Here is a 26,878-nt window from a genome sequence, read left to right on the forward strand (position 1 = left end):
GGGTAATGGTAGCTGTCATATGGCTTGCGCTCTGCTGGAGGGTTGTGGTCGTCTTCGGGTACCTGTTCTCCATGGTGTTTACGTAGGTTGCTTTTGCTTCCGGAGGTCGTGTGCACAGCCACTCGTGGTGGTGGCCCGGGCCTCTCCTCCTCCCGTTCTGTGGTCTGGGATGTCCTTGTGTTCTCCCTTGCCAGGCGTCGCATACTCGCTCTTCCTGGGGTCTCGGGCTGTTCTTCTTGCTTCTGACCTTGACTGCCAGCATTGTTCTGGCTGGCAGGCTGCTCTCCATCTGGAGTGGGCTCGCCTTCTTCTCCCTAGTTTCCTTGGGCCCTCTAGTTTTCTTCTTCTTCCGTCTTCCTGTCGTGGCATTCGGCGGAAGCTATGTTGCCTTGTGGAGGAGTGGGGTGCTTCGGCCTCTCAGTCCTTACCCTTGGCTCCTCTGCTGTGAGTGTACGAGCCTCTTCAGCCTTCTTTCCCTCCTACATCCCCTTGGGGTTGGTGGGGTTCTGCTTGTGGGGGTTCCCTTGGCCTGGCAGGGGTGAGGTTCTACCTGGTCCACAGATCTGGTCCCTTGTGGGGCCCTCTGTTCTGCATTTGCTGGTGGGGTCCTTTCGCAGACCCACCTTCCCAGGGGGTATTGCTAGGGTATCTATTCTACGTGAAGGAATCTGCGGCTAGAAGTCTCTATCAGATGTACGAGTTACTTATCTTCGGTAACGATGTATCTAGTAGAGACAATTTTAGCTGCAGATTTCTTCACGGCCCGCCCTTCCTCCCCTATTCTGCGAGGACCCTTGGGTTGGTCATCGGTACTCGCCTCCCGGTGGGTGGGCTGTCTCCTGTGAGGGCCTTCCTTGTTCTTGGCGGGTGGCTCCGTCTGGGGGCAGTTCATTCCTCCTTTGGTCCTTTGGAGGATGGGATTCCGGTGCTCCTATGCCCTGCTGCTCTGGCTACTCCAGCTTTGGGAGGGAATTGCTTCTATCCTTGTCCTCCCTCCCCTGCCTTCCCTCCATTGCTATCCTCTGGATTGAGGGTCCTTTGGCCATGTCTTGCCCTTGTCCTTGTTGGTGGATACACTCTAGGTTGGAGTGGCTTTGAAGTTTGTTGTCCCTGTCTGTCTTGGGACTGGTCTCATTCCTTCCTCAGGATGGGGAGGGTGGGTTGCCTACGTGTGCCATGGCTTTTACGTATGCTCTTGCCTCCAGGGCACAGGGATGGGAGGTTGTCTGTGCTGGCAGGGTGACTGTGCTGGCAGGGTGACTGTGCAGGTTCCTGCTTCTTCTTTCTTCTTTCCCTGCCCTTGGGTTCTGCAGTGTTGGCACTACTCTGGTGGTGGTGTATTTTTCAGTTTCTTTCCAATTTTTCTGCTCTTCGCACACTGTTCCCATGCTTCCACAGTTTATCTGGTGATTCCGCGTTGTGGTGCGGAAAAGTTCTCCGAAAAAAACTGATGTGGGCGCGCCGGGGCCGGTCTTATGTGACCTCACTGACGTCATGTACGCGGACGACGCCTGGGTGGAGTCGCGTGATGTCGCCCCGCCCCCGGCGCGCAGGGATGCTATGGCAAAAAATTTCCGGATCCAGTCTCACGCCTGGGGATAATTCTACGTGAAGGAATCTGCGGCTAGAATCGCCTCTACCAGATACATCGTTACCGAAGGTAAGTAACTTGTACGTCTGGTGATAAACCTCTATTGTGGGCTTACCACGAACTTACAGGAGTTTACAGTCTGAGCATTACTTACCACTGGTTGGGTTTATTGTCCCTCTCATTTGCTTGTTTCGTATTCAGTGACTTCATTTGTTCCATATTATCCATCTTGTGTTTCCATAGAGCGTACCCTCTTTACCATTTCTGACTCACTGGCTTCTATCCTTCAACTGCTCACTTAAGGGAACGTTTTATTTTTTTTGGTTACGCACTACATGACATTGCTCTTGTTTTTTCTTCCTCATGACCTTCTCCACCCCGCTTATTGCGTGTTGCTTTGTCTCACCCGTGGCCTTCTCCCCCTTCCTCTGTACTCCATATTGGACTTTCCTTCGTGAGCTTCTCTTCCCTCCTTTGTGTGTTGCTTTTCCCCTCTCCAACTTTTCACACAGCCTCCACCACCAGCTCCTCCATTGCCCCCTCCAGCCTCACTGTCATTTATTTATGTAAAAACATGTAATGCTTTTGGTGGGGGGGGGGGGGGGGGGGGAGAGAGAAGACCTTGCAGTAAATTGCTTCCCACCCCTCGGTCTTAAAATTGTAAATAATATATATACATATATAAATAAATGCTTTCTCACTACTTCTGCTTATTTATTTTTTTATTTACCTATCCATCTTTGATCCGTAAATTGAAAACAGTGGCTCCCACATCATTTTGCATGCACACAGCTACAAAATGACGCCACTGTGGGCTGCGTCATTGACGGTTTTATCATCTTGTTTCTCCCCCTCCCTCTTTCTTTTGATTATGATTCACAGGATCTTATGGATATATTATATGGATAGATTCAGAAGACTAGATTTGTTGGCTTTGTCAAATCTTGTTAATTCTATTCAACCACTATCACTGCAAGTTTTACCACTGTACCAGACTGACTGGTAGTTGATAATTCGATGACTTCTTTTTCACTCATTAAGGGTGTTTTGTTTCTCATATTGGTTCTCACACCTTTACGCTCCAATAGTTGAGATATATATATATATATATATATATATATATATATATATATAAGTTTAGGAATTGGACCATACGTCAGTTTTGCTTGACGAGGTGGTAACCTTGATTTGTAAATGCTACGGAATGAACAAAAATACAGAACTTCAAATATTACCATGTATGTGAGCTAATTTCCAGATTGATATTTAGTTACTTGTAGAACAGTCCTAGTTTTCAACTGAATTTCCAAATGAAATCTTTATTTTGCCTAGTACAGAATTGCTACAAGATGCATCATATTTAGTTTCATGCCTGAATCATTATTTTTCAGGTACTGGACCCGATGGAAGAATAACTAAAAAAGACATTGACACATTTGTGCCTCAGAAGGTCACCGCTCCTGTGAGTAGGAACACTTTGAAATTGCGGGCCCAGTTCTGTTCACAGGCTATTACAGTTTTACTTGTATTGGAGATGCAATTTTTAATAACTGTGCAAGGTGAGATGCTGTGTAGCATAACGGTGGCATTCTGGTCTTGTCTACAGGTGGATTTGAGTATCGATAGAAACTGGACAGAAAAAAGGTTGTCTTTACAGTGACTTGTGCAACTGTAATTTTGATGTTGTGAAATAATTTCTGCTTGTGGCTGCCTATAGTTGTAAATGTTGCTTTCAAAGTAATGTTACCTTAGCAAGATGGCTAGTAAATGTTTGGTTTAAAATAAATTACAACTTAGAAGAAAAGAAGCTGGAACGTGTAGTTTCCTATTACATACCTTTTGTAGCCTTTGTCTCCTGTTTTATAGTGCAGGGCCGTGATCGAGTTATGTCATTGCAGACTTTTTGAAGTTTTAAGCACACATTCACAACTCCAAAGTTCATGCCTGGGATTTTATTCCAATGCCTTGGAGGCTGATTTTAAAATGTATCCTACCATTTCATTTATTAATTGAAGTATCTTTTGACTTTAAACACAGGAATCTAAACACATTACCTACTGGTCCCCATGTTAGAATTTTAATAGAGTAGTGCTTGAAGTACTTGTGTGAAACATGTCTTCTTATAATTTGTTACCATGTGCTCTGTAATTTCTTCTGCTTTGCAAATCAATCATATATTATCTTGATTGGGTTCTGTAAACCAATCACACTGTGCTTCGTGAGCAGTCTTTGAAAGCTAATAGCAAAGGTGATAATGGCAAGTTTATATTTCCACCGATATACGGCCGTATGCAAAGAACACCAAGCCAGTGGTCTGAACACTTTTCATGCATCCTTGACTGATTTCCCCAGTTTTGTTTTCTTCTGGCATGTTCCAGAGGATATATCGTTGGTTGGTTAGTTAAATTAATGAGTTGTTACTGTTTGTTGATTATTGAAAATCTGCTTTCACCTTTATAGTCGCCAGCCGCTCCATCCCCCGTAGCTACACCCTCTCCAGCAGTGGCGGCCGTGCCAACAGGCGTCTTCACAGATATCCCCATCAGCAACATTCGGAAGGTAAGTAATATGCGTTTTTGAACACTTCCTGTCTATAATTGTATAGAAATAGACCATTTATTTTGGCCCTTGCAGCCCTTCATGGATCCTCTACTCCATGTGCAAGTGAACAGTGAAACCAGTGAGCCAAACATTAAACCTCAGTCTGTTTACCTTTAATCATCAAACCGATTACCATATAACTATAAATGACTGATCTTGAATCACTGTTATGGAAGAGATCATTGAAAGCAGCCTAGACAAGATGGTTGTTTAGTGTTTTCCTGAAAGGTATATGCTTTGCTGTTTGTTCATTCATTGCCTGTGCCACAGAGCACTGATCGAACAGGGAACAACGCCTGTCAACCTGCTGTGCTCCATTTGTGATTCGTCGGACTATTCATTCCTTTACCACTAGATCTTCCTGGATCATACGGCAGAAGCCTGCTTTTGGGATGTCTTAAGTTTTTATTTTTTTCCCTAAATAACAGCATTCATTGCCCTAGGTGAAGGTGGCAAGTCATTATGCCTTGAGCTTTTGACAGCTTCTCTGTGTATTGAAACGCCTGGATTTTATGGGTGTTACTTTGAGATGGCCAGAGGGTATTGGTAGTGCAGTAATTCATTTACCCGATGATGACTCCTGCAATTTTGGTCTATCTTGAATATTTAGGTTGGCCCGTGCTCTGTGAAGTAATTAAATGTAATCATTTGAAGATGGCACCACTGTGTTAGTGTGGGCATTAATAGACTCTCCTGAAAGATGGAATAATCTGTCTAAATGTTGTACGTGTCTTTCCTTTTGTGCAGCTTCAGTTGCTTCCAGTACACCAGCAGTCTTGTTCTTGTTTAGAGCCACAGTTGGATCAGACTGAAGATGTTAATTTCAGCATAATCCTATTCCAGGCCTTAAGTCACATGAAGAATCCCTTTGGTGTTGGGATAGCTTTGTGCAGAGACCTTTTCTGCTTTGCCAAAGCCATCCATAGGTCGAATATAAATGTTGAAAAGCATGGAGAAGGACAAAACCCTACGTATTTCATAGCACATTTAAGATGGAGTGGAGCATGCCTTCCCTATGCACATCCCTTTCCGAAAATTCTCTACACCAGTTAAGCATGATAGTCAAGTTGCTCATCTTAAAGCAGATGCCCAGAGTGCTCATCGTTTTATACCATGTTCAGAGTTATGGTTGCATTAAGAATGTATTTATTCAGAATCCTATAGAGCAGGAGAACCGGTTACTGGATATGAGCACTGTATTGATAGAATGTGTTCAAATTTTCACAAATTGAGATTAGGGCGAGTTCATGTGCTAGTCAGCTGACAAGAATCTCTTTTGTAAAACAGTTTTCATGAAACCAAGTTGCAATCTTGAAATTTGTTATTGATCTTGTTAGAACCGGCGGTCTCTAGTTGGCAGAGGTATACTCTTCTGACAAATAGGGACCCACCTTCTCTAGTCAGGGCAAGGGGATTACACACTCAGATAACCCCTGCTCACCCCCTTGGTAGCTTGGCAGAGCAGACAAGCTTATCTCAGAGGCAGTGTGTTAAGCATTTATGACCACATACAGTAATAAAGTGAATACACTACGAATGGACACAACACAGGAGTAGTTATAAAAATAGTATTTTTATATAAGGCTTAGCACAAGACCAGATAATGACAAAAATATACCACAATCTTAATAAATACTCTTTGGAAGGAAAAATAATAGTTCAGGTAAAGTTTCTTCTTAGGAAATAGTTCTTTAGCAACAAAAGTAAGTATTCTTCTGAAAACACAGTTCTTGGCAACAATGTGACCCCCCACAGGAGTCACACGACGTCGAGTTTACGATATTCCCAAGGTTCGGCGTCGACCGCGAGGAGCGCTATGTCGAGCCTGGAGTTGCAACAGACCCCACAAACACAGTACCTTTGGAATGAAGAAAAACGATGATCCACGGCGTCGTGAGGTCGGCGTCGAGGTCGGAGTCGGTCGTGCCTCGGATTCGGGGCGATCCGCAGCGGCGTCGAGAGGTGTCGGACCGGAGCAGCGCTCATGGCGTCGAGAAGGGCGTCGCGTCGATGCGATCAGCAGCGGCGTCGAGACGGGGTCGCTTGGAGCTGGAGCCGAACTCACTACTCACTGGCGTCAATACCGGCGTCGAGACGGGGTCACTTGGAGCTGGAGCCGAACTCACTACTCACTGGCGTCGATCGGGCCCGGTGGCCAGCGTCGAAGGCTTGTAACACTGGAGCCGTACTCACGATGTCGAGCTGGATTCGGTGGCGTCCGGCGACGTCGAGACTGCAGATTTCCCCTGTGTACTGGAAACCACACGTTCCAGCAACTAGCAATCCAGCAGAGGGTGAAGTCCTTTGGCCCTGTGACTTCAACAGGAGGCTGGCACTCTTCCAGCCCTTGGAGATTTTCTTGCAAGCTTGAGAGTACACACCAAGTTCCTCTCTCCTTGTCCCTTGGCAAAAATAAAGAAGCAGCTTCAGGTTCCCCCCAGCAAACAGCACACTGGCAGAAGGGGGAGGCAAGTCCTTGGATCAGCAGGCTTCTTGTCCTTGGTAGAGGTTTCCTTGTCAGAAGTGATCTAAGTTCTTTGGTTCAGGGGTCCTCCTTTTATACCCCTTTTCTGCTTTGTTCCCTTTGTCCACGCAGGGAAATTCCCCCCCATCCTAGGTTTGTTGTGGGTGTTGCCAGGCCGAGGCACCTGGCCTATTCACTGAGCAGGGCAGGGTCCTCAGCCGCCCAGCAGGAGGTGGAACCAGTATTGTCACTGGCAGGGGCAGGGCTATCAGTCGCCCTGCAGGAGGTGGAGCCAGCATTGTGTCAGGCAGGGCAGGCTATCGGGGACTATAAGTGTAGATGCCTCATTCACCCCACACTGACTCATTCAGACCTCTGGAGCCACCCAACCCCTGACACACACACACCAAACCAGCAGAGACCGGTGGATAGTTGGACAAGAAAATAGCCACTTTCTAAAAGGGCTATTTTCAAACACAGAATTTAAAAACCATCCATCCTAAAGGGTGTGTTATTAAATTCTGAGTTCAGGGATACTAAACTCGACCTGCTACCATGCTCCCTGAGTCAGACAGATTATAATGGAGTTAATAATCAGTCTGCCCATTCTGGCCTAGGGGAGGCAGGTAGCCCTTCAATAGTGAAAAACGAAAATGGCTGTAATTCACTATTAGGTCATGCCACACACATCAGGGCATGACCTACCTTTTACCAACAATGCACCCAGCCCTAGGGCCTACCATAGAGGTGTCTGAAATGTGGCAAAGTGAAGGTTTTAGAGACTGGCAAGTAGGTTTCCTTGCCAAGTCGACATGGCAGTCAGGGACTGCACGCAGGCTCTGCGATGGCAGGCCTGGGACACATTTTATAAGCTGCTTCTGTGGGTGGCACAACCAGTGCTGCAAGCCCACCAGCAGCAGTTAACTTACATGCCCTTGGCACACGCGGTGCACTAGACTAGGGTCTGACAGTAAGTCAACCAAGCCAATCATGGTGACACCAATCAATGCATCAATTTAACATAGGGAGCACTTGCACTGTGGCACTGATCAGCAGTGGCACAGTGCCCAAAGCAATATTCCAGCAAAAACATCGTAAACAGAGGAGGCCAACAGAAAAAAATGGAGGAGAGACTCATGCCAATGATGCCAGGTCTAACAGATCTGAATTTGGAATTTGCAGAATAGCTTTAGGTTATCAAACCGGTTCCTGCAAGTGAAGCAGTTCCTAAATCGAACCACACAACTCTAAGTAGGTCAATCTAAGCTTTCACAAAGCCTCATAAACAGTACTGTCCCAATTATGGACACTCTTCCCCCTCAACCAACAATTCTTCGGTGTAGAATGTGGCTGCTAGACTTCTGTACCGACTTCCAAAATTTGCATCGGTCTCATCTTCTTCACCAGTTGCACTGGCTCAAATTTAAAACCTTATGTTACATGTTCATGGCCAAAGCCAGACTGGTACCTCGTTATATTCAGGACCTGGTGGTGCGCTATCAGCCCATTCAAGCTTTGAGATTTCTGAATCAGGATGTGTTTAATGTGCCCAAATTCTGCCTGGCCCATATGAGAGGGAGCTCCTTCTCTTACTTAGGCCTGAAGTTATGGAACTCCCTTCCAGAACATCTGAGAACTTGTATGTCACTGCTTGCGTTTCGTAAGGGTTTGAAGACATGGCTTTTTTAATCTGCAACTTCTTAAATTCTCCACCTTACTGGTTCTGCGCTGGGAAACCCCTGGAGGTAGCTGTGTGGGTTACAAATCTTTAAGTAAATAAAATAATTAAAGTACCCTTCAAGCTTTGTAGAGTTCAATCTGCTAGTATGCTGAGGACATATAATTGGTGATTAAAGTCTGCTGCCCCCCTTTAGCAAAATCTCATGTATTCTTCAACAGGTTGCAATTCACTCAGGGTTTGGCATTAAGGTCATGCAAATCTTTAAGACCGCATACCATTTGGTTTGCTTACCAAGACCACAGGTGCCAACCACTCAGAACCCTCCATCTCTACAATAATGTCTTGTTAACATAAATTTGACAATTATTTTTTGAGTTTGTCCCCAAGTCCTAAAAGTGCTCAAAGTGTGCGAAGAGTGTGGCGTAGTTCTTCAAAGTTATTTCATGGCAGACGCCCATTTAACCAAATTGTAATTGAAAACTTTCTAAAAACCTATCCTCCTATCTGTTCTCTCCGCCGTGCACCCTCATTCCCATTACTCGCGTAGAAGACCAGTTGGGACGATTGGGTTCCAAAATGAGTTTGTAATTCTTCTGCTCTTCCTTGCTGTGAAGATATGACCGACCCTTTGCTAAATGTTCCTTTTTTTCAGTTTAATTACATTTGAAATTCAGTATAACATCGAATTACCAAAAACATTTGTTAATTTCCAACTGTAGGTCAACAGCTTATCTCTAGACCTCCTTAATTTAAAACCTGCACGCTTGTTCAGTTTACCCTCCTCTATCAAGGGATATGGGTATTTCAAATACATTCTTTTCAGATAATGCAGTATGAGTCTTTGTAGGAAACTGGGTTTTTGTTGCAGTAGTCCTCCCTACTCTTCTTCCTGAAATTTTATGCAACTTTGACTGGAGTGCACTGGGTTCCTGCTAACCAGGTCCCCAGTGCTAGTGTTTTTTCCCCCAAAACAAAGTATCTGGTTAACTGATCCTCAATTGGCAAGGTCTTTAGCACCTTTGTAGGTCCCTAGTAAGTGGTGCGCTGTTACTACCTTGGGTATCCGGTACTAAAGAGGGTCCCTAAGAGCTGAAGCATAGATTGTACCACTCCAAGGGACCCAGCACCAAACTCATGCAGACTGCGACTGCAGGCTGCGTGACAAGGTGCTCTAAAAAGTGAATACACGACATGGCACACACCCTGTGTGCCATGTCCCCTAACACTGCATGTAATATTTGTAAGTCACCCCGACAGCAAGCCTTACAGCCCTAAGGCAGAGTGCATTATATTACATGTGAGGGCAGATCTGCTTCCGCAGATATCCCCGTATTGTCTAGTCCAATTACTAGATAATGCAAATGAACAGGGAAGCCATCTTGAATACATATTCTGGGCACTGGGCATTACGAGTTCCCCAGCTACAAAATGGTTTCACAGAAACCTGCGGTGTTTGGTATCAAACACCTTGTATTAATAAACAAACACTGATCTCGGTGATGAATTTATTAATACATACACCCAGAGGGTACCTTAGAGGTAACCCTGGACCCTACTAGTACTCTAGTGTGCTGGCTGATCCTATCCAGCCTGCCACCAAAGGCGCATTTCTGACCCCCTGGAGGTGGGAGCCCACATTTTCTGAGGTCGGAAATCATGCTTACTCTGTCAGTAGGTGTTTCCACCTCCTCCAAGCAGGATGACTGTTAATCAGTATATCAAGGCAGGCGGCTTCATAGGTCTCCACTGACTTTGACTTTGATATGCGCCCCTGGCTTCCCGCAGAGAGGGAAAATGCCACCACCTGCCTAGGGCCCATTTGGCACCAGGATGGGTGGGAAAATTAGCTGGTCACGAGGTGTGTTCACCCTCAGGCTAGCACCACCCCTAAGGTGGCCTACCTGAAGTGCACACGACTAGGAAAATTACACCACCTGGGATGTTGGTGGAATTAGGTCCTCTGGGTCACGGTTATAACCAACCACTTCCCACAGGAAGTGGTCATACAGAGGGTGTAGTCACCCCAAAGGTAGGTAGCCCATTGGCTACTACCTGACACTCCCTGTAACGCCCCTAAATACAGTATTAAGGTGGCAGCCCTGGTGCCAGGACCTCAGATTCCACTGACACAAAGGAGTGGACAAAGAAGATTGCTGACACGAGAACAGAGGAGCAATGACTGGCTTGGCGCCAGTCCTACCAGCCTGCCTGCTGCCCCAGACCCTCGTGGAGAAACCAACTTGTCTGCCTGTGCAGACTCCAAGAAACCTGGAGGGTTGCCAGTGCTTTGCAAATCACCAGAGAAGAACTCCCTTGGAGTATAGGAGCTATCCTGCTGCAACTGCTGGCAACGAAGAAGCAAGGTCCGGTTCATCATCCTGCCGCTTATTGGGACTACTGCACCCGCCCAGTATTAGGTCACCATGCTTTCACAGGTCAGATCCGTCCTCCCTCCATGTGTTGGGACGCCTGGACCGAACAGTCTCTCACAGCACCAATACTCGGGGTACCAGACCCCATGCTGCAACCAAGGCTTGTCTAGCCTGGACACCCACACAGAGGAAGATCGACCTGTATGTCAAAGGGCTTCAGGGATAATGAGACCCACACCGAGAGTGGCCCAGCTGTCCTGTTTGCCCTTTTTCTGCAGAACCAAGACAGAGTTAGCCTCTGACTGCTGACACCTCAAAGTACCGCTCCTCCCACAGCCCGAGTCCGAGGAAGGTGACTGTGCGAACAGGGTCCTGAGACCCTCAAAGGCTGAGCCCTCCCATGGGTTTGCAGAGACTGGACCCCCCAGTCACCGCCTGCAGCCTCTTTTTTTTCAGGAATATCCTCTAGTCTCTTCAGCAGCGTGACCCCCCTGGATAAAGCCCCACTGCCCATGATCCCCTAGACCAGGAACAGTCAGCAAACACAGACTCTGCTCTGCGGGGGCCCGGGGATTCAAGCGATAGTCCGAGTGGAGCTGCTGGGGCGCTAAGAGGTGAAATACAACAAAGCCTCGTTATCATGCAAATGGTCCCTTAAAGACCTGTGAAGTACTCAGTGGGGCTGTGTGTGTGCCCTGGAAGGGAAGCTGCCTCAGCTGCCACACAAGCGGGGGGGGCGTGGAGGGGGAGAGGTGACAAAGAATGACAAGAGAACAGCAGGGTGTGAGAGTCGGGTAAGGGGACAGAGGGTGACAGAGGGCAGTAGGGAGAGACAGAAACAGACAGACAGATAGAGACTAACGGAGACAGGGTCAGACAGAGGCAGAGACTGAGACCGACAGAGAGGCAAAGAGACAGACGGAGGGGGAGGGCGACGGAGGGGGAGGGCGACGGAGAGAGGGAGGGCGACGGAGAGAGGGAGGGCGACGGGGAGAGGGAGGGCGACGGGGAGAGGGAGGGCGACGGGGAGAGGGAGGGCGACGGGGAGAGGGAGGGCGACGGGGAGAGGGAGGGCGACGGGGAGAGGGAGGGCGACGGGGAGAGGGAGGGCGACGGGGAGAGGGAGGGCGACGGGGAGAGGGAGGGCGACGGGGAGAGGGAGGGCGACGGGGAGAAGGGAGGGCGACGGGGAGAGGGAGGGCGACGGGGAGAAGGGAGGGCGACGGGGAGAGGGAGGGCGACGGGGAGAGGGAGGGCGACGGGGAGAGGGAGGGCGACGGGGAGAGGGAGGGCGACGGGGAGAGGGAGGGCGACGGGGAGAGGGAGGGCGGCGGGGAGAGGGAGGGCGGCGGGGAGGGAGAGGGCGGCGGGGAGGGAGAGAGACGGATAGAAGAAGAGACGGAGGAGCGAGGGCGACGGAGGAGCGAGGGCGACGGAGGAGGGAGGGCGACTGAGGAGGGAGGGCGACGGAGGAGGGAGGGCGACGGGGAGGGAGAGAGACGGATAGAAGAAGAGAGGGAGGGAGACGGAGGAGGGAGGGAGACGGGGGAGGGAGAGGGAGGGAGACGGAGGAGGGAGGGAGGGAGACGGAGGAGGGAGGGACGGAGAAGGGAGGGACGGAGATAGATAGAGAGAGGGAGGGAGGGAGAGAGAGAGAGAGAGAGAGAGAGAGAGAGAGATATGTGTATGCCGGGTCCGGTGGCTCAGTGGAGGAAGGCGTCCGCTGCAGGGACCTGTGTTCTACCTCATGGTCACAGTTTTTTTTTTTTGCTCTAGCCCCGCCCCTCCCCCAATAACCCCGCCCCCAAGGTGCGGCCCTCTGCCACAAACCACACTGTAAATTTGGCCCCCAAGAGAAAGTTTGTGAGTACCCCTGCCCTAGACCCTCAAGACCTAAGGCCCCCCCCCCCCTCTGGGTTCACCCGAACTGGCCCCGCGTCCCAGCCTCTTTCTGAACAGATCGATCCCCATAGACTTAAACAGGACACTCAATGCCAAAACGCACCCGGCCGCCCCAGTGCCGCTTGAGGTGACCTGTTGGTGCTGCCTTGGATCTTGCCCCATACTCCCCTTAAATCCAGGAGAAGAGTCCCGTTTGTCACTGACAAGTGCCTGAATGCAGTACGTTTTCCCCCATAGGTTAACATTACCGCTACAGAAATTGCACTGTGTGAACTTTTGAAACCTGTACAAATTCATATCTTGAAAAGTACTTACCCAATTCTGATGATCTTGATATCTAAATTCATCTAAAAAAATTGTGCTATTTTCATAAATTGGTGTCCGGTTTCTTTGGGTGTGTCAATAAATGCTTAACACTACCCTTTGATAAGCTTAAACCGCTCACCCACACTACCACAAAAGAGAGCATTTAGTGTTAATGTTTTTGCCTCTGTAAGTCAATAAGGGTTGCCGGGACTCTACACAGTGTACCTCATTTTAGTCCACTATATAAAGAGCCAGCTTCCTACAGTTTTTATCTTGTTTTTCTCAAATATTAAAAACATAACCCTCCTCACCATTATCTTCTTCTGCCTCCCCACCTTAAGTTTGCATTAGGCCACGTTTTTTCCATTTGACTTATCATACCTGGGCAAAATGATTTTTGTATTGAATTTGGGACACATTTTGTTGCATGTCAAACTATTCTTTTCATTACACAGGTAATTTCCTTCTCCCACACCTGAAGCTACTTCTTATTCTCCACCACAATTTTATCCATCTGGAAATCAACTTTGACTTGCTGTATGCCACTAGTAGCAACCGCCACACTCCACACAGTGCTCTCCCTCTTGCCACATACTGCCATCTCCTCCATAAACAAAGAAGCACATTAAGTCATGCTACGAGCTATCTTAACTGTGTGCTCCAGATACTCTGTAGACAGTAACTTCTCATGTACATTCCAGATGTAGGTTTTCTCAACCAGTTTCCCAGAATTATCTCAACAATTCCTCGAAGCTGCCAGTGATCTTAATACAGGCATCATCAGGTTTTCTCTGCATTTGTGCTCTTTGAAAAATAAACTTTTTCATTTTGATGTGAATATATCACCTACTAGTGCACCCAGGTATGCTTCAAGCCCCTCCTTTCATTGTTACCAGTTGAGTGGTGGGTGTCACAGAACAGCCAGAAAAATAAAGGAAGTACAGTGTTCTACCTGGTAAACAATTCAGTAGAAGCTCCCCAAACTGGTGGCACACGGTTTATGCATGCACAGGGTTCAAGTACACTGGGATGCTGCCAGATCAGTGCCATTATATAGAGAAGTACCACACCCTCTGTACAGCACATAGTAAAACAGGCCCCTACTAATCATTGTTCATTGACATCTCTTGATGATAGTTTACAGTGTACTCCCCAAACCCTGAAACATGGTATTTCAAAGCAAGTAGGATCAATTCCATTTATTGTCTTTCAAGACTTATCCAAGGTGACCTCAATACACAGCTGTGATAATGTCCATACATAGCCTTATAGTTTTTTAATGGCTTAGTACATCTAAGCCACTTTGCTACCCCTCATAATTGTGATGATGTGCAAATGTGCCACACCTGTGGGGGTCTGAACCAAATTAATATGGCCACTGCATGCTCGTGCTGTTATATGGAGGGGCACTCTCATTGTGTGGGTCAGAAGATGGCTTGGCCACAACAGCTAAATTGTAACCTTCGCTGCTTTCAGGACAGTAATCCATTCTTTAGTGCAGCATACCTTGCACTCTTTGACAGAGGAAACTCCAGCACTAGTGACCTGAGGTTCAAGTAGGGAAGTCCAGACCTAGGGGTTGCATGGGATCCGAAGCTCTGGAGCCAAGCGTTGCTTAATTTGTTGCACCAAAGACACATGTCACCTCTGAAATAAAATAAGATCTCAGGTGATGTAAGGGAGGAATTACTTCAGCTGTGTAAACAAGTTTTATAGGCAGCAACCACCAGCCTCATTACCCAATGCACCCTATGATCTAGGATTCCACATTTACATTAACTGAATTTCAAATGCAGAGACAGTACAGTGGTATTAACAAGCAAAATGCAACAGCAATGTATTTTTGCACATGATACCCTATTTTGCCTGATTTATGAAGTATGTTCATCCAGCCGTGTATGGCTTGCACCTGAAAAATTGTGTAATTGTAAGCCAGCATGTTACATCTGACTTTCAAATATGCAAGTGCAACCACAAATCTACTAAATTTGATTGCAAAAATAACGCATGCTGGTGTGCTTGATCTCTACAATGGAGGTTTTGCTCCATTGATGTTTCAGGGCTTGCATCACCCAAATAAAGATGTCTGCAAAACATGGGTGAGATGGAAAGGTGAGTGTCTGTCTCTAGAATCCATCTCTTCTTTGTAGATCTTGCTTAGCTTGTATTGCAGTGTACTTGCTGTCATTGTGCCTCCATGAAAGGATGCCTCACAGTGCTTTGGCCAGTCTGAGGATTATGAAGCCTTGAAGAACGGGCACCCAACTCGAGTGCACGCTATGGTAACAGAGTTGCTTAGAAGAGGTTTTGTGGAAATCCATGTTGCATCCTCTACTAGACAATAAAAGAAGAGTTCTGCTGTAGATGTAAGATGTAAACTGTATTAAGTCACTCCATAAATATTCATTTCTTGCATCATTTCCTGCTCTGATTTTTATCCTAGTGATTGAAAGTAACACTATTGTCGCTTGTTCAGAATGTAGCCTCTGGACATCAACATTACTTAGGCTTTGGAAATGTCTCATGTACATAATTGCTTCTGGTGTTACACAGTAATTAATGACTTTGTTTTGCCAGCCCTACCTTGACCTACTTTCCGTCTGTCATTAGGTTATTGCTCAACGTTTGTTGCAGTCCAAACAGACAATCCCTCATTATTACCTCTCCATTGATGTCAACGTGGGAGAAGTACTACAGCTGAGAAAAGAACTAAATGAGGTGAGATATTTCCTCTTAAGATGGGATTTTGTTGATGTTGAATAAGCCACCTTGTCTGCCCCAACAATTTCCTCTACCGCCTTTGTACCAAATTTTAGCCAGAAATGATAAGTGCATGCTTGCGTTGTTGTCCCTGCCCCTATCAGGCCTAGCATCCTGATCGCTTGTGTTAATTGATCATTGTGGTACATATACAGTTACCATTACTTTTTGGATTTGAAATTTTGTGCGATTTTCGTGTAAGGTTTAATGAGATTAAGGTCTATAACTGCTATTTTATAGGTGTAAGAAACTGGATTATTTGTTTGGGGGGTGGGGGGGGGGGGGTTACTGCAGACCTTAAGGAATAATCACAACCCTTGTTAGGGTGAGCCCTCAAAGTCACTAGTCAGCCATTAAAAAAATCTTTATTCGGCCCAATACTGGTCCTAAAGGCACACAAGATAAATACAAAGTTCATAATCCATAATAATAAAAGAAAACAACAATTAGTCATGACAATTTTTCAATATCTAAAATCACAACGATGAGGCTATCACATTTTGCACAGAAAAGATTTGACATCGCACTGAGTAGTGCATGACAAATTTCTGGGGAGGCCAAGTATTGTAAAAATCCTAATACCTCTTTGTGTGAAGTAAAATGGCTGCAAAAGGACTGGGTGTATAAATCGAACCCTTATCGAGCCGTACAATGTGCAAAATAGCTTAAAGTGCGCAGTAGATTGGGTGGAGACCGCATCACATAGACACTTTATATCTAAGGCAACCCAAGCACCAACCAAAGGAACGGCAACTAAATGATGAATTAAGTTTAATGTTGACCTTGTCCTATAAAATCTGTTCTGTGGGTTGCCTATCCAGGTTAAAGAAAAATCAGTTCCAGGGGCATTACAAATTTGCATATAATTAATAGTAGCACTCTATAATTTAGCGAAACAAGAGGGCAGACTCCCTACAACCACGAGGGAACTTCTGCTCGTGCCATTGTTAAAACCAGGGAAGCTGGCTTTTGTTAAAACAGCTTACAGACCGCTATCAGTGCTCAAACTGGATTATAAGATCCTCACCACGCGACTCTTACCATACATGTCGACCCTTATTCATGTGGACCAAGCAGGTTTTATAACAGGCCACAATACGGCCCTTTATATTCTGAGACTTTTGCGGGTGTTGGAAGCAGATTAATATTGTAAGGAAGAGGCCGCAATCTTTGCGGTGGATATAGAAAAGGCCTTAGATAGCCTGGCATGGCCCTATCTTTTTAGAGTGATGCGAAGATTCGGACTGGGTTCTTGCTTCATGGAATGGACTGCCTTACTACACATCGTCTCAGGCTTGAGTACGGATGGGGTGGGGACTATCTCTGACAGCTACTAGGTTGGTAGGGGCGCTAGACATGGTTGTCCCTTATCACCCCTACTGTTTGCCCTGGCTATGGAGTCTTTGGCCTCCCTCGCCAGAACTGGGATCCCCTACTGGGGTCTGGAAGTCATGGGCAGGCAACTCCATATTGCACTATATGCCGACAACCTTTTACTTTTTCTCCGTACCATAAGGGAGGATTTTGAAGGGGCATGAGTTCCTTGCACACCTCGGGAGTGTCTCGGGCCTATTAGTTAACAGGAGAAAATCGTGCCTGTTTCCTTCTGCAGCGGGTAGAGATAGACCGGCTGTAGCAGGCAAAGTGTTATGGGAATCCAGATGCCTCCCGTACCTGGGGGTCAAAATCTACAATGATCTGGGAGGACAATGTCTGGAAGGCTTTCTAAGGTGTGAAGACTAATATGGAGTTCTGGGCTACCCTCCCCCTCTGTGATTGGCAGACTTGCCCTATTAAAAATTGTGGCCTTGCCAAGGTTGCTATACTTCTTCATAGTCCTCCCTTTTTGGATCATGACGGGTGTGTTCCATACCTTAAAATCATTGATAACAAGCTTTATCTGAGGATTTGGTAGGCGCAGGATAGCACTGACCACCCTTCGGAGACCTAAGGCAGCGAGTGGCTTGGCACTTCCAGACTTCGAGAGTTACTACTTAGCTGCGCAGCTGCAGTGAGTGGCTGGTAGGTTCCTCAGAACAGAAGACTTGGGCCCCTCTGTGCCGAGTCTGCGTCTGCTATCCCGTATCGTTTTTGCAACTGCCTGCCCCGGGGTGTGGAAGACCGTTCTGAATTTAGAGTACTTTGCAAGTGTTGGATCGGGAGCTTACACAAACTGAAAATTCCACATGAGGGAGAATTGGCATGGCCTGAGGGAATGGATGGCGGCCAGAGCAACGATGATTGGAGAACGTTATGGAGATGGCTCTCTGCTATCATTCGAAGACTTCCGAGAGCATCATGATTTGCCACAGGGACACTTTGTTACATAGTGCCCTCACCGCAGCGATTCACAAACACTGGGGGATAGGGCTTTCTGAACCTTCACTCTCTGGAGGATGTCAATATCTAGTAGCTTCCTCAGGCACATATAAGGCAGTCACTTGCACATACTGCAGGCTTCGGGGTGAGGCATTACCCACACTTGATAATTTACGATTACGCTGGCAGGGATATCTGGGTGTCCCCATTGAAGAGAAGTCTGGGATGACTTAGTGGACCGCTTCCCCAGAGTGTCTAGGAATGCCCGGTTTCAACTGATCAACTTTTATATACTCTACAAGGCATATCTCACACCCGGACGGATAAATAGGTATTTCATGACAGACACTGCTAAATGCCCCCATTGCAAGGTGGTAGGAGCAAAATTCCTTCATATGTTCTGGAGTTGCCCAGAGCTGGGAAGCTTTTGGGGACAGTGACAGATACCTTAGCTGAGGTGACGGAGAGGGAGGTTCACTGTACGCCGGAGCATTGTTTACTACTTTGGTTACCCACACACCTCCAAGACTAAAGTGACCAGCAGATTCCAGGACCTGGAACTTCTACTGGCCAAGAGAGAGATTGCCAGACATTGGAAATTCCAAAGGGGGCCCTCCGTAGAGGGGTGGAAAAGAGAGGTCATACGCTGGGTGGATTATGAGGGGGCTGTGTGCATGAGGGAGTCCAGAAGAGGCTGAGGATCCTTAGAGGCTTCCAGGGTGTGGGAGGCAGTGGTGGAGGAGCTGAAGCACCCAGATTCCTCCTCCCTTGAGGTGGCACTGGACGCCCCCTGAAACTGCAAGTAGCACACCTGCTCTCTTTGTGGATTTCCGCTCCGAAGCCATGTAGTTTGCCTTAGTATGAGATGCTGGAGGGGAGTCTAAAGGATTAGAAAACACGAATCAGCATAGGACACTATCCCACACCATCTGAATGCTGCATCTCCTACGATAATGATGGATTCCTTCCTGATAAGGCCACTAACTCAGACATGGCACGCCCAGGGGGGCGGGGTGTGACCTTTTATTATAGTTTGATTTGCAGCACGTACCTCAGGGGACCTCCAGCTGGGTGTGGCTTGAAGTGCACACACGCTTGTGAATGCTTTCCACTGTGCATGATACCTATAAATTGTTGGGCTTGTACCTCTCAGTCAGGGTTACCTAGCCTCCGGTTGGGCCTGGTACGATCAGATTACTGGATCAACATGTGTAATTGTATAACCATGTCTTGTTGAATTGGAGACCTGGTCTCGTTTTGTAATCAATTAAAAGTGTACCTGTTCTAAGTACACCTTTCTGGTAGGATGCATCCAATTGTTCTATTAAAATTGTATGCAGTGGTTGGTCTACTCTTTTAAATAATTTCAAGCATATATCCAGCATGCTTAGGTGGTGGCACTTTTTTTAACCATATGCTTACGATATAAAAGTAACCATTGCATCAGTTTGTCAGTCGCAGACCTATTGGCTTTGCCAGTGCTTTTTACAAAATGAGGCAATTTTGTCAGGTAAGATAATAACCAGCCTAGAACCTTTACTTAATCCTGGATAAGGGAGTGTTTAATTGGGGTAAGTATTTGTAAATTAAGATTCAGATGGTGGACGAGAAGCTATGAACCCATTTGATAAGGAGATTGGAAACCTGCATTCACAGATTTAAATCTCTGTGTAAATGTACTACTTTCTGCTATTCACAGTCCTCTGCAGGGGCCTGAATGGAAAGCTGGCCCAGGCATATGTTTGAGTGCTTTCCTGGAAAGGTCATGTGACATTAGTGATATCCTTTTCCTGTCGTTGGGCTTTCTCCAGCGCGGAGAAATTAACCATATGGTTAAAAGCAAACCTTGTCCAAACATACTATGTTAATTAGTCTTTGGACATGGAAACTATTTTCCACATAGAGAAAGCCATTCCCCGCTACCCCCAGAAAATCTTATGTTGATTCATTTCTCTTCCAAGGAGGGAAGCAATTTATGCCCAACCTTGTCTGGTGTAAAAGTCACACTGTTGCTGGGGTGGAAAGGGGAAGTATAGGAGTTTGTGAATGTAGCCAGCCAGCCACACTGGTAAGCATTTGGACCTTGCCACGGCTGACCATGCCTTGGAACACCAATGTACCCCACAACTTGGGTGGGATTTACAGAACTCTGCACTCGTGGTGATCTCTGCACACATAAATGTGCTTACACCGGCTAGAGATCCTGGCAGGTGTAAAAGTTGTGTAAATGTAGAGTAACGCCCAGAGATGCCTACTTTGGCACTGGAGAGCCAGAAGTTCTTAACCCCCCAAACCCCACCCCCCTCAAGACTCCATATCATGTGATTGTTGGCAAACCATTTAATCCTCCTGTGTTCACAGAAAAATCTCTAATGTAATCTGGTGCTCCTATAAAGTGTTTTCATGCCTTTGGGCCAAGTGTGCACAAAATAAAACTGCAGAAAAACAAATTAGTCTAGCATAAGTTTACAGCTAAATTTACCTTTGTGATCCATGCCAGTCTCCACAAATGATTGGACTAGTGATATTTGGTGGGTGAGCTTCAACATGTATAAAAATGATAAAAATAAATAAAAGCTTAAATTGTGTGTTCATAAAGATAGGCCATAGTTCTAAGTCCTTCAAAAAGATTTTGCATTACTTGTGTCTTAATGTTCAGGTAATGTTGGATGCTCATTGCGGAAGCTGTTCTGCCTTTAGAGGCACCCCATCCTTGTCGCCATGTTTTGTCTTAGTAACATTTCTGGTGTCTGGGACTTAGTTAACTGTTGTGTTTAGTAACATGAGCATATGGCTGTCGTTGACGTCACTATTTCAAGAACTACGCTGTAGATTGTTGCATAATGAACCCTTGATATTAATGTAAAAATGCTTTATCGCCCTTCCACAGGTGGTGAAAAAGGACAACATTAAGCTCTCTATCAATGACTTCATTATCAAGGCCTCTGCATTGTCGTGTTTAAAGGTTCCTGAAGCAAACTCTTCGTGGATGGATACTGTCATTAGGCAGTAAGAGCATGCATTCACTTTCCTAGTATCCTTTTATATTCAGTTTCCTGTATTGACAAACATTGTCCCTTTGTTTCAATATTGTCATTTGGACAGACATTGTCTTTGCCCCTGTTGGCCACCAAGAGCATATAGTTTAATCGCCATGTGCAGAGACCTTTAATTTTTATTTAAACCAGTTGAACATTTTTTTCTGGATGTCAATGTAGAATTAACCACTTAATAAATCTGTGTTTTGTGCCTCTTATGAAATTTTTCCAAGTTTAATACCTTGCATAAACGCCACGTCATTAACATCCTTTTATTTGTAAACTTCTCATTGGGCATACCGTCCAACTATCCACTACAGCCTAGCTGTACGTATGAGCTTTTGTGAAGCTTTTTACAAAGAGTTGTGTTGAAGGAAGCTCTTTTGTTGCAAATCCAGACACTAGTCATTGGTGCGCCTTTGCTTTCCTACAGAAACCACGTGGTGGATGTAAACGTTGCTGTGAGCACTCCAGCTGGCCTTATTACTCCTATAGTCTTCAACGCACACATAAAGGGGCTGGCCTCCATTAGCAGTGACGTCATTTCTTTGGCTGCCAGAGCAAGAGAAGGAAAACTCCGGCCGCATGAATTTCAGGTGAGCGGTGTGATTAGTTGGTGATATTTGTTTCCTTTGGTTGTGGGGGTTTGGAGTTTGTTTTGTGTTTGTTTGTAGTTGTTTGAAGTCCTAGAGTCCAGTATGTGTTTCTGGTAGGATTTGAAACCGTACTTGGGTTTGTAAGTCGCATTGAATAAAATTGCTGCATTTTAGGAATCTGTTGGCACTATTTGCACGTATTTGCTAAAAAGTGGATTTCAAAATAACAGACCCTTTTTAAGGTGAAAAAGTATAGTTAGATGAATAGGTGAAAATTTACGGAACAACGTTGATTCTGGGTGTGGTTGGGGGTGTGTGTGTTTGCATGCATGTGGTTGCGTGCGCGTGTGTTTTTTATTTATCTGTGTGTTTGTGTTGAAGGAGATGACGTGGCAGCAGATATATACAATTGTGTGTGTTGTGTCAGATCTGGCAAGAGCAGGTTGGAGACTAGCCGAGTGCAGGTAAATACCTCCTAGTGAGTAAAAAAGACGACCGGGGAAAATGAGTAAATGCCTTGCCTGCCTTTGCTGCATTTTGTCGTTATTTATTGAAACGTGGACCATAACTCTTCCATTCTGTGCTGGCCTCATTCCAAAAGTTGTACACTTAAAATCACTGCACATTGCGCCATTTTAAGAGCTTGCTCTGGTGTGCAGTAAGTTGCCTCGCTGCATCTGTTCAGTCCTCAGTGCACCACACTGGTGTCCTTTAGTACGTGCCATCTGCAGTTGGTAGCATCGTTGTCCAGTAATCTAAGCCATGTATTCACATTGCCTCAATTCGGTGGGCCCGCATGTACGCCATTTTGTATTCCTTTTAAGTGTCCTCATGTCTTGTATACCCCATGATGCTATCCAAATTGTCTGTACACGCGTTAATTCTGTTACTATCCAATATATTTATTATCGTTGAACAGGCGTACCACTGTGTAGAGCCACTTTCTTATTTTGCTACTCTAATTTTTGTAGTTAAACCTGTACCTGACACGCTTTGTAGGTACTGGGGTAAAGAAAGAACATTTATGTACCATGCTTAAGCTGAGAATAGAGCATTTAAACAGTGATGTGCTTGTCTAAAACCAAACCTGGAGGGCACAATCTTCTGCCCTCCGCCTCTACTACTATCGAAAGTTCACTGTTCATTTACACTACATCCTCTGCCTGGGTAGTGTGTGAGTGCATCACTGAAAGTGTTCTGCAGCTCTGATCGTCTTTCGTGCACAACAGCCACATTTTCATTTATGCAGAACGTGCGGTCACAGATTTGATTCACGAGCCTTAGTTCAAAAGGATGAATAATTGAGATGGTGCAGCTACACAAATATAAATACATCATATTTATGTTCCATTAGATGGATGCCAGGACTTCGAAATTACCCCTACAGATAATACCATTACATTGGCTGAGGTACGTAAGTACAAGGGATAAAGGTAGGGGTTATAGTAAGCTTTACTGATCAGTTTGGAATTAGGGTAATAGGTTATATCTGATCGAGACATCTCCCCGCAGATTCCTTAACTTAGAATATCCCCCATGTGTCAGACTAGATCCAGAAAACCCTTTTTTCCCAGCAATACCTCTGCACGCCGGGAGGTGTCGTCGCCCGGCTCCGTCCTGACTTCATCCACGGAAGTGACGTCAGTGGAGCCAAATAAGCGCCTCCCGGCGTGCTGACATCAGTTTTTCTTCTTTTCCGTGTCCTAACGCGGATCCGGGAAAGTAATACCTCGGGCCTGTTATTGTTTATTGCAGGCCTTTTCTACGCCCTTTCGCGTCCAGGAACAGTGTGTCGATGCCCTTTGTGGGCTTCAAACTGTGCCGGTCCTGCTCGACAGATGCCGACGACGGACCCTCACGAACTCTGTAAATGGTGCTTGAGAGAGCACCATGACTCAGTGGAGTGTGACGTTTGCCGCCCGCTGTGGCCGCAATTACTGCAGGAATGCTGCATGAAGCTTCTGCCTGCCCAGATGTCCCGAACGGACACCTCGCGACGCAGGTCTCCTTCTCCAGCGGAGTCTTCCACGCGGCGGGGCCGGTTCTGGCACCCTCGCCATCGTTCTCCTACCTCAGGTAAGCATTGACTCCCCCCCCCCCCCCCCCCCCCCCGGCACGCCTCCGGGCCCCACAGGGGGAAGTAGGGACTCAGGTTGAGACACCGCCGGCGGGTTTACCCTCTGCTCCAACCGAGTGCCCTGACTCTGACACTAGAGTCATCTCAGGTAAGCATTTGCCCCCTCTCCCTGGCACGCCTCCGGGACCCATAGGGGGCGTAGGGATCAAGGGTTGGGACACCACCAGTGGGTTTACCCTTGGCTCCAACCGAGTGCCCTGACTCTGACACCAGAGTCGCCGCAACGTCGGGACACTGCCCGGAGGACCATCCCACAATGTCTAGCCCTTCCATAGCGCTGTCGCACAGCCTTCCGAGGCTCCCTACGGCTTTGCTGGAGCTGGCTGCGGCGCGGTGCACAACACCGCTTCGGCGTACTCTCTCCCGCAGGTTTCCACCTCTGGGAATGTTGAGTCTACGCCGGTCCGACTCCACCTACAGTGGTGCCTTTTAACTCGTTTGGCTGCATGCCTACCTCCTGAGCTTTTGCTCAAATGGTGGCTCCTCTGTCTCTGTTGGCACTAGGCTCTGGGCTCGGCCCTGCCACTATTATCACATGTCCTAGGCAGTACGCGTTAAGGTGTTTTCTTCCACCCACAGGCCTCATGCTGCGGCTCCGGTTCTGGGGCAGACAGTCTTCTGACTGTCCCCTGTTTCTTGTGGCTTCCACTGTGGTGTGTGTTCAGGCGGTATGCTTTACCATTGTCATGTTGTTTTGACCCTTAGTACTTTGTTCCTCTTGGGTTATAGGGACCGATGCCTGGATCCTTCTTTGAAGGTCGCGCTGCATTGTTTCTTACGTTGGCATGGAACTTTCTAGTTCTGTTTTCCTTTCGTCTATGTCTGGGCGAGAGGTCTCATGCCGTCCCTCGTCGGATTTGGTGTCTTTACCATCCCTTGTTCATGCTCCTTTAGGTGGGTCATGGGTCTGATGCCTGTTGTCCTGGTGTTGCGGTGTCCACTGTTTTTTCGTCAGCCTCTTGACGAATTTGTTCTCCTGGAACTTGGTGGTTGTTTTGCAGACCCTCCTCCTATGGGGTATGGCTTTGGTATCTATTCTAAGTTAAGGAATCTGCAGCTAGATGTCTCTATCAGATGGAAGAGTTACTTACCTTCGGTAATGATATATCTGTTAGAGACAGTCTAGCCGCAGATTCCTTAACGCCCGCCCATCCTCCCCTCTCTGCGAAGACCTTTTCATATGGTGTCTTTTCACCTAGCCTCCCTCTTTCTGGTGGCTTTGGTCTTCCGGAGGTGTGCTCTTGCACTTCACTCTGGGGTAGGGTGTGTTGTTCTACGTGGGGCCCTTTGGACTTCCCTCCGTCCAAGTGTTTGGTTGGAGGTGTGCTCTCTCCCCTTTGGCAGCTTTCGAGCCCTTTGGCTCTCCACTCCGTCCACGTTTTAAGGTGGTTCAGGTCTATACTTTTTACTACCTTCTCATGTTTTTCCTCCTGTGCTACTCATGCGTGGAGTTATTCTGTTTTTAATTCCCTCCCACCGCCCACACCTATACCTCCTCCTTTCTCTGGCAGTCGTTTGGATTGGGTTCTCTTGGTGCTACAGTTTTTCAATCTCTGGAGTGTGTGTGTGGTGAACTTTCTGGTGGTTGTTCACTTCTAGTGCCTTGTCTTGCAACATATTGCTTCAATATTGTGGTTCTTTTAATTTCCCTCCTGTGATGACCAGCTGTGCCTCGCTTGTCATATCCTTTTACCGCAGTTGTTGCCCCCTCGAGGTGGGGCACGGCTTGGCAATTTGTTGGGCCCTAGCTCGCAGCAAGTACTCTGACTTCTCTTCAGTCCCTTCGGGTACTGGGTGCTTTTTCAATGATTTTGTTCTTTTTTTTTTTTAAAACACACTGTTCCTATGCTATCGCAGTTTTTTGCACAGCTCCGCGTTGGTGTGCGGAAAAGTTTACTGTAGAAAACTGATTTAAATTGCTGTTAACTCTAGTTTTATGCAAACATTTAGCACAGAGGTTGCCTTAAGATAAGGAGGTTGTTCTAGCCTCAGGTGTAGGGTTAGATGATGGGGATTGTGTAATGTTTAGGGTTACAGATAAATTTTGAAGTAGGCTTTCGGTACAAGGATAGACGTAGCTTTAGGTTTAGCTTTAGTTATCATTATACTTGGGCCCTGATTATGAGTTGCCAGGAGTGGTGTCACTTTGTGGAGGGAGGAGATACGGATCAGGCAACTCCGAGTGGTTTTGTATCTTGGGACTGAATTTACTGGTACTAAAACTCCAGTCCTGGGTTTACCAGATACAGTTCTGCAGCTGGAAAATGCATTTGAGAAAGGCCACAGGGACTCTGGGCAGATGCCCGGCCCCGGTTCACCACTTTAAATAGTATGAGGGAGTAGACCGTGCTCTCCCACAGAGGTTACAGCCACTCCCCTCCCCACCCTTGGCCATATTTACAATCCGCTTAGAGAAAGTAGTAAGTATCTCTAATAAAGTCCCCGGAATCAGGGGAAAGCTGCACACTAAGACTGGGCATTTGCAGTGGGGCCATGTGTGAGGGTAAGATTTAGGGAAAGGCGTTGGGGCTATGGCAAGGTTGCTGGGTGGACTCAAGGTTATTTTTAGGTATAGGGTATGGTTACTTTTTAGTATATTTTGGTCTGTACGTAGCTTTTTTTTAGTGTAGCCTATTCTGTGTAGTGGTATTTTGATGCCGTGGTAATCAAAGTAATGACAATACAAAGATTAGGCTCAATTCCTGAGACACCAACCTTCTAACATCGAATTTCACAAATGATGACTTGCTACTCCTAGCTACCAACCTAGAAACTGGATACAAAATTCTACCAAACAAAGAAACCCCTGTCTCTTGCAGAAACCGATTGTCCGTCCCAACCCATACATTTTGGTCTCATGGGAGTCCATATGTTCTACAGAATCTAAACTCTGACAATTTCTTTTTTTGTAACCAAATGTATTGATTTATTGGACAAGAAAACAAAAGCAGCAACCAGCCACCCATAGCCATCATAACCAGAGTAATTAAGAAGTCTAATTCCCACATCATGAATTAACAATATCGGAGCCCTCACATGTGGAAATGTGAACAACATTAATGTAGGGCTGCAAGTCTAAAGTGATCCCACCACCTGCTCCATAACTTGGTG

At 46.7% G+C, this 26,878-nt stretch overlaps 1 protein-coding gene across 1 annotated transcript in view; it reads left to right on the forward strand.

Annotated features, from left to right (window-relative positions):
• The window catches only part of DLAT (dihydrolipoamide S-acetyltransferase), a 144,615-nt gene that overhangs the window by 91,328 nt on the left and 26,409 nt on the right, over positions 1–26,878 (forward strand). The window contains exons 8-12 of the mRNA XM_085645794.1: positions 2,983–3,053; positions 4,052–4,150; positions 15,528–15,635; positions 20,887–21,005; positions 21,468–21,630. Coding sequence (XP_085501920.1) covers positions 2,983–3,053; positions 4,052–4,150; positions 15,528–15,635; positions 20,887–21,005; positions 21,468–21,630 — 560 coding nt within the window. The remainder of the gene's footprint in view (positions 1–2,982; positions 3,054–4,051; positions 4,151–15,527; positions 15,636–20,886; positions 21,006–21,467; positions 21,631–26,878) is intronic.

This window comes from Triturus cristatus, chromosome 3_1, assembly GCF_964204655.1.
Source record: "Triturus cristatus chromosome 3_1, aTriCri1.1, whole genome shotgun sequence".
Taxonomy (NCBI): Eukaryota; Metazoa; Chordata; class Amphibia; order Caudata; family Salamandridae; genus Triturus; species Triturus cristatus.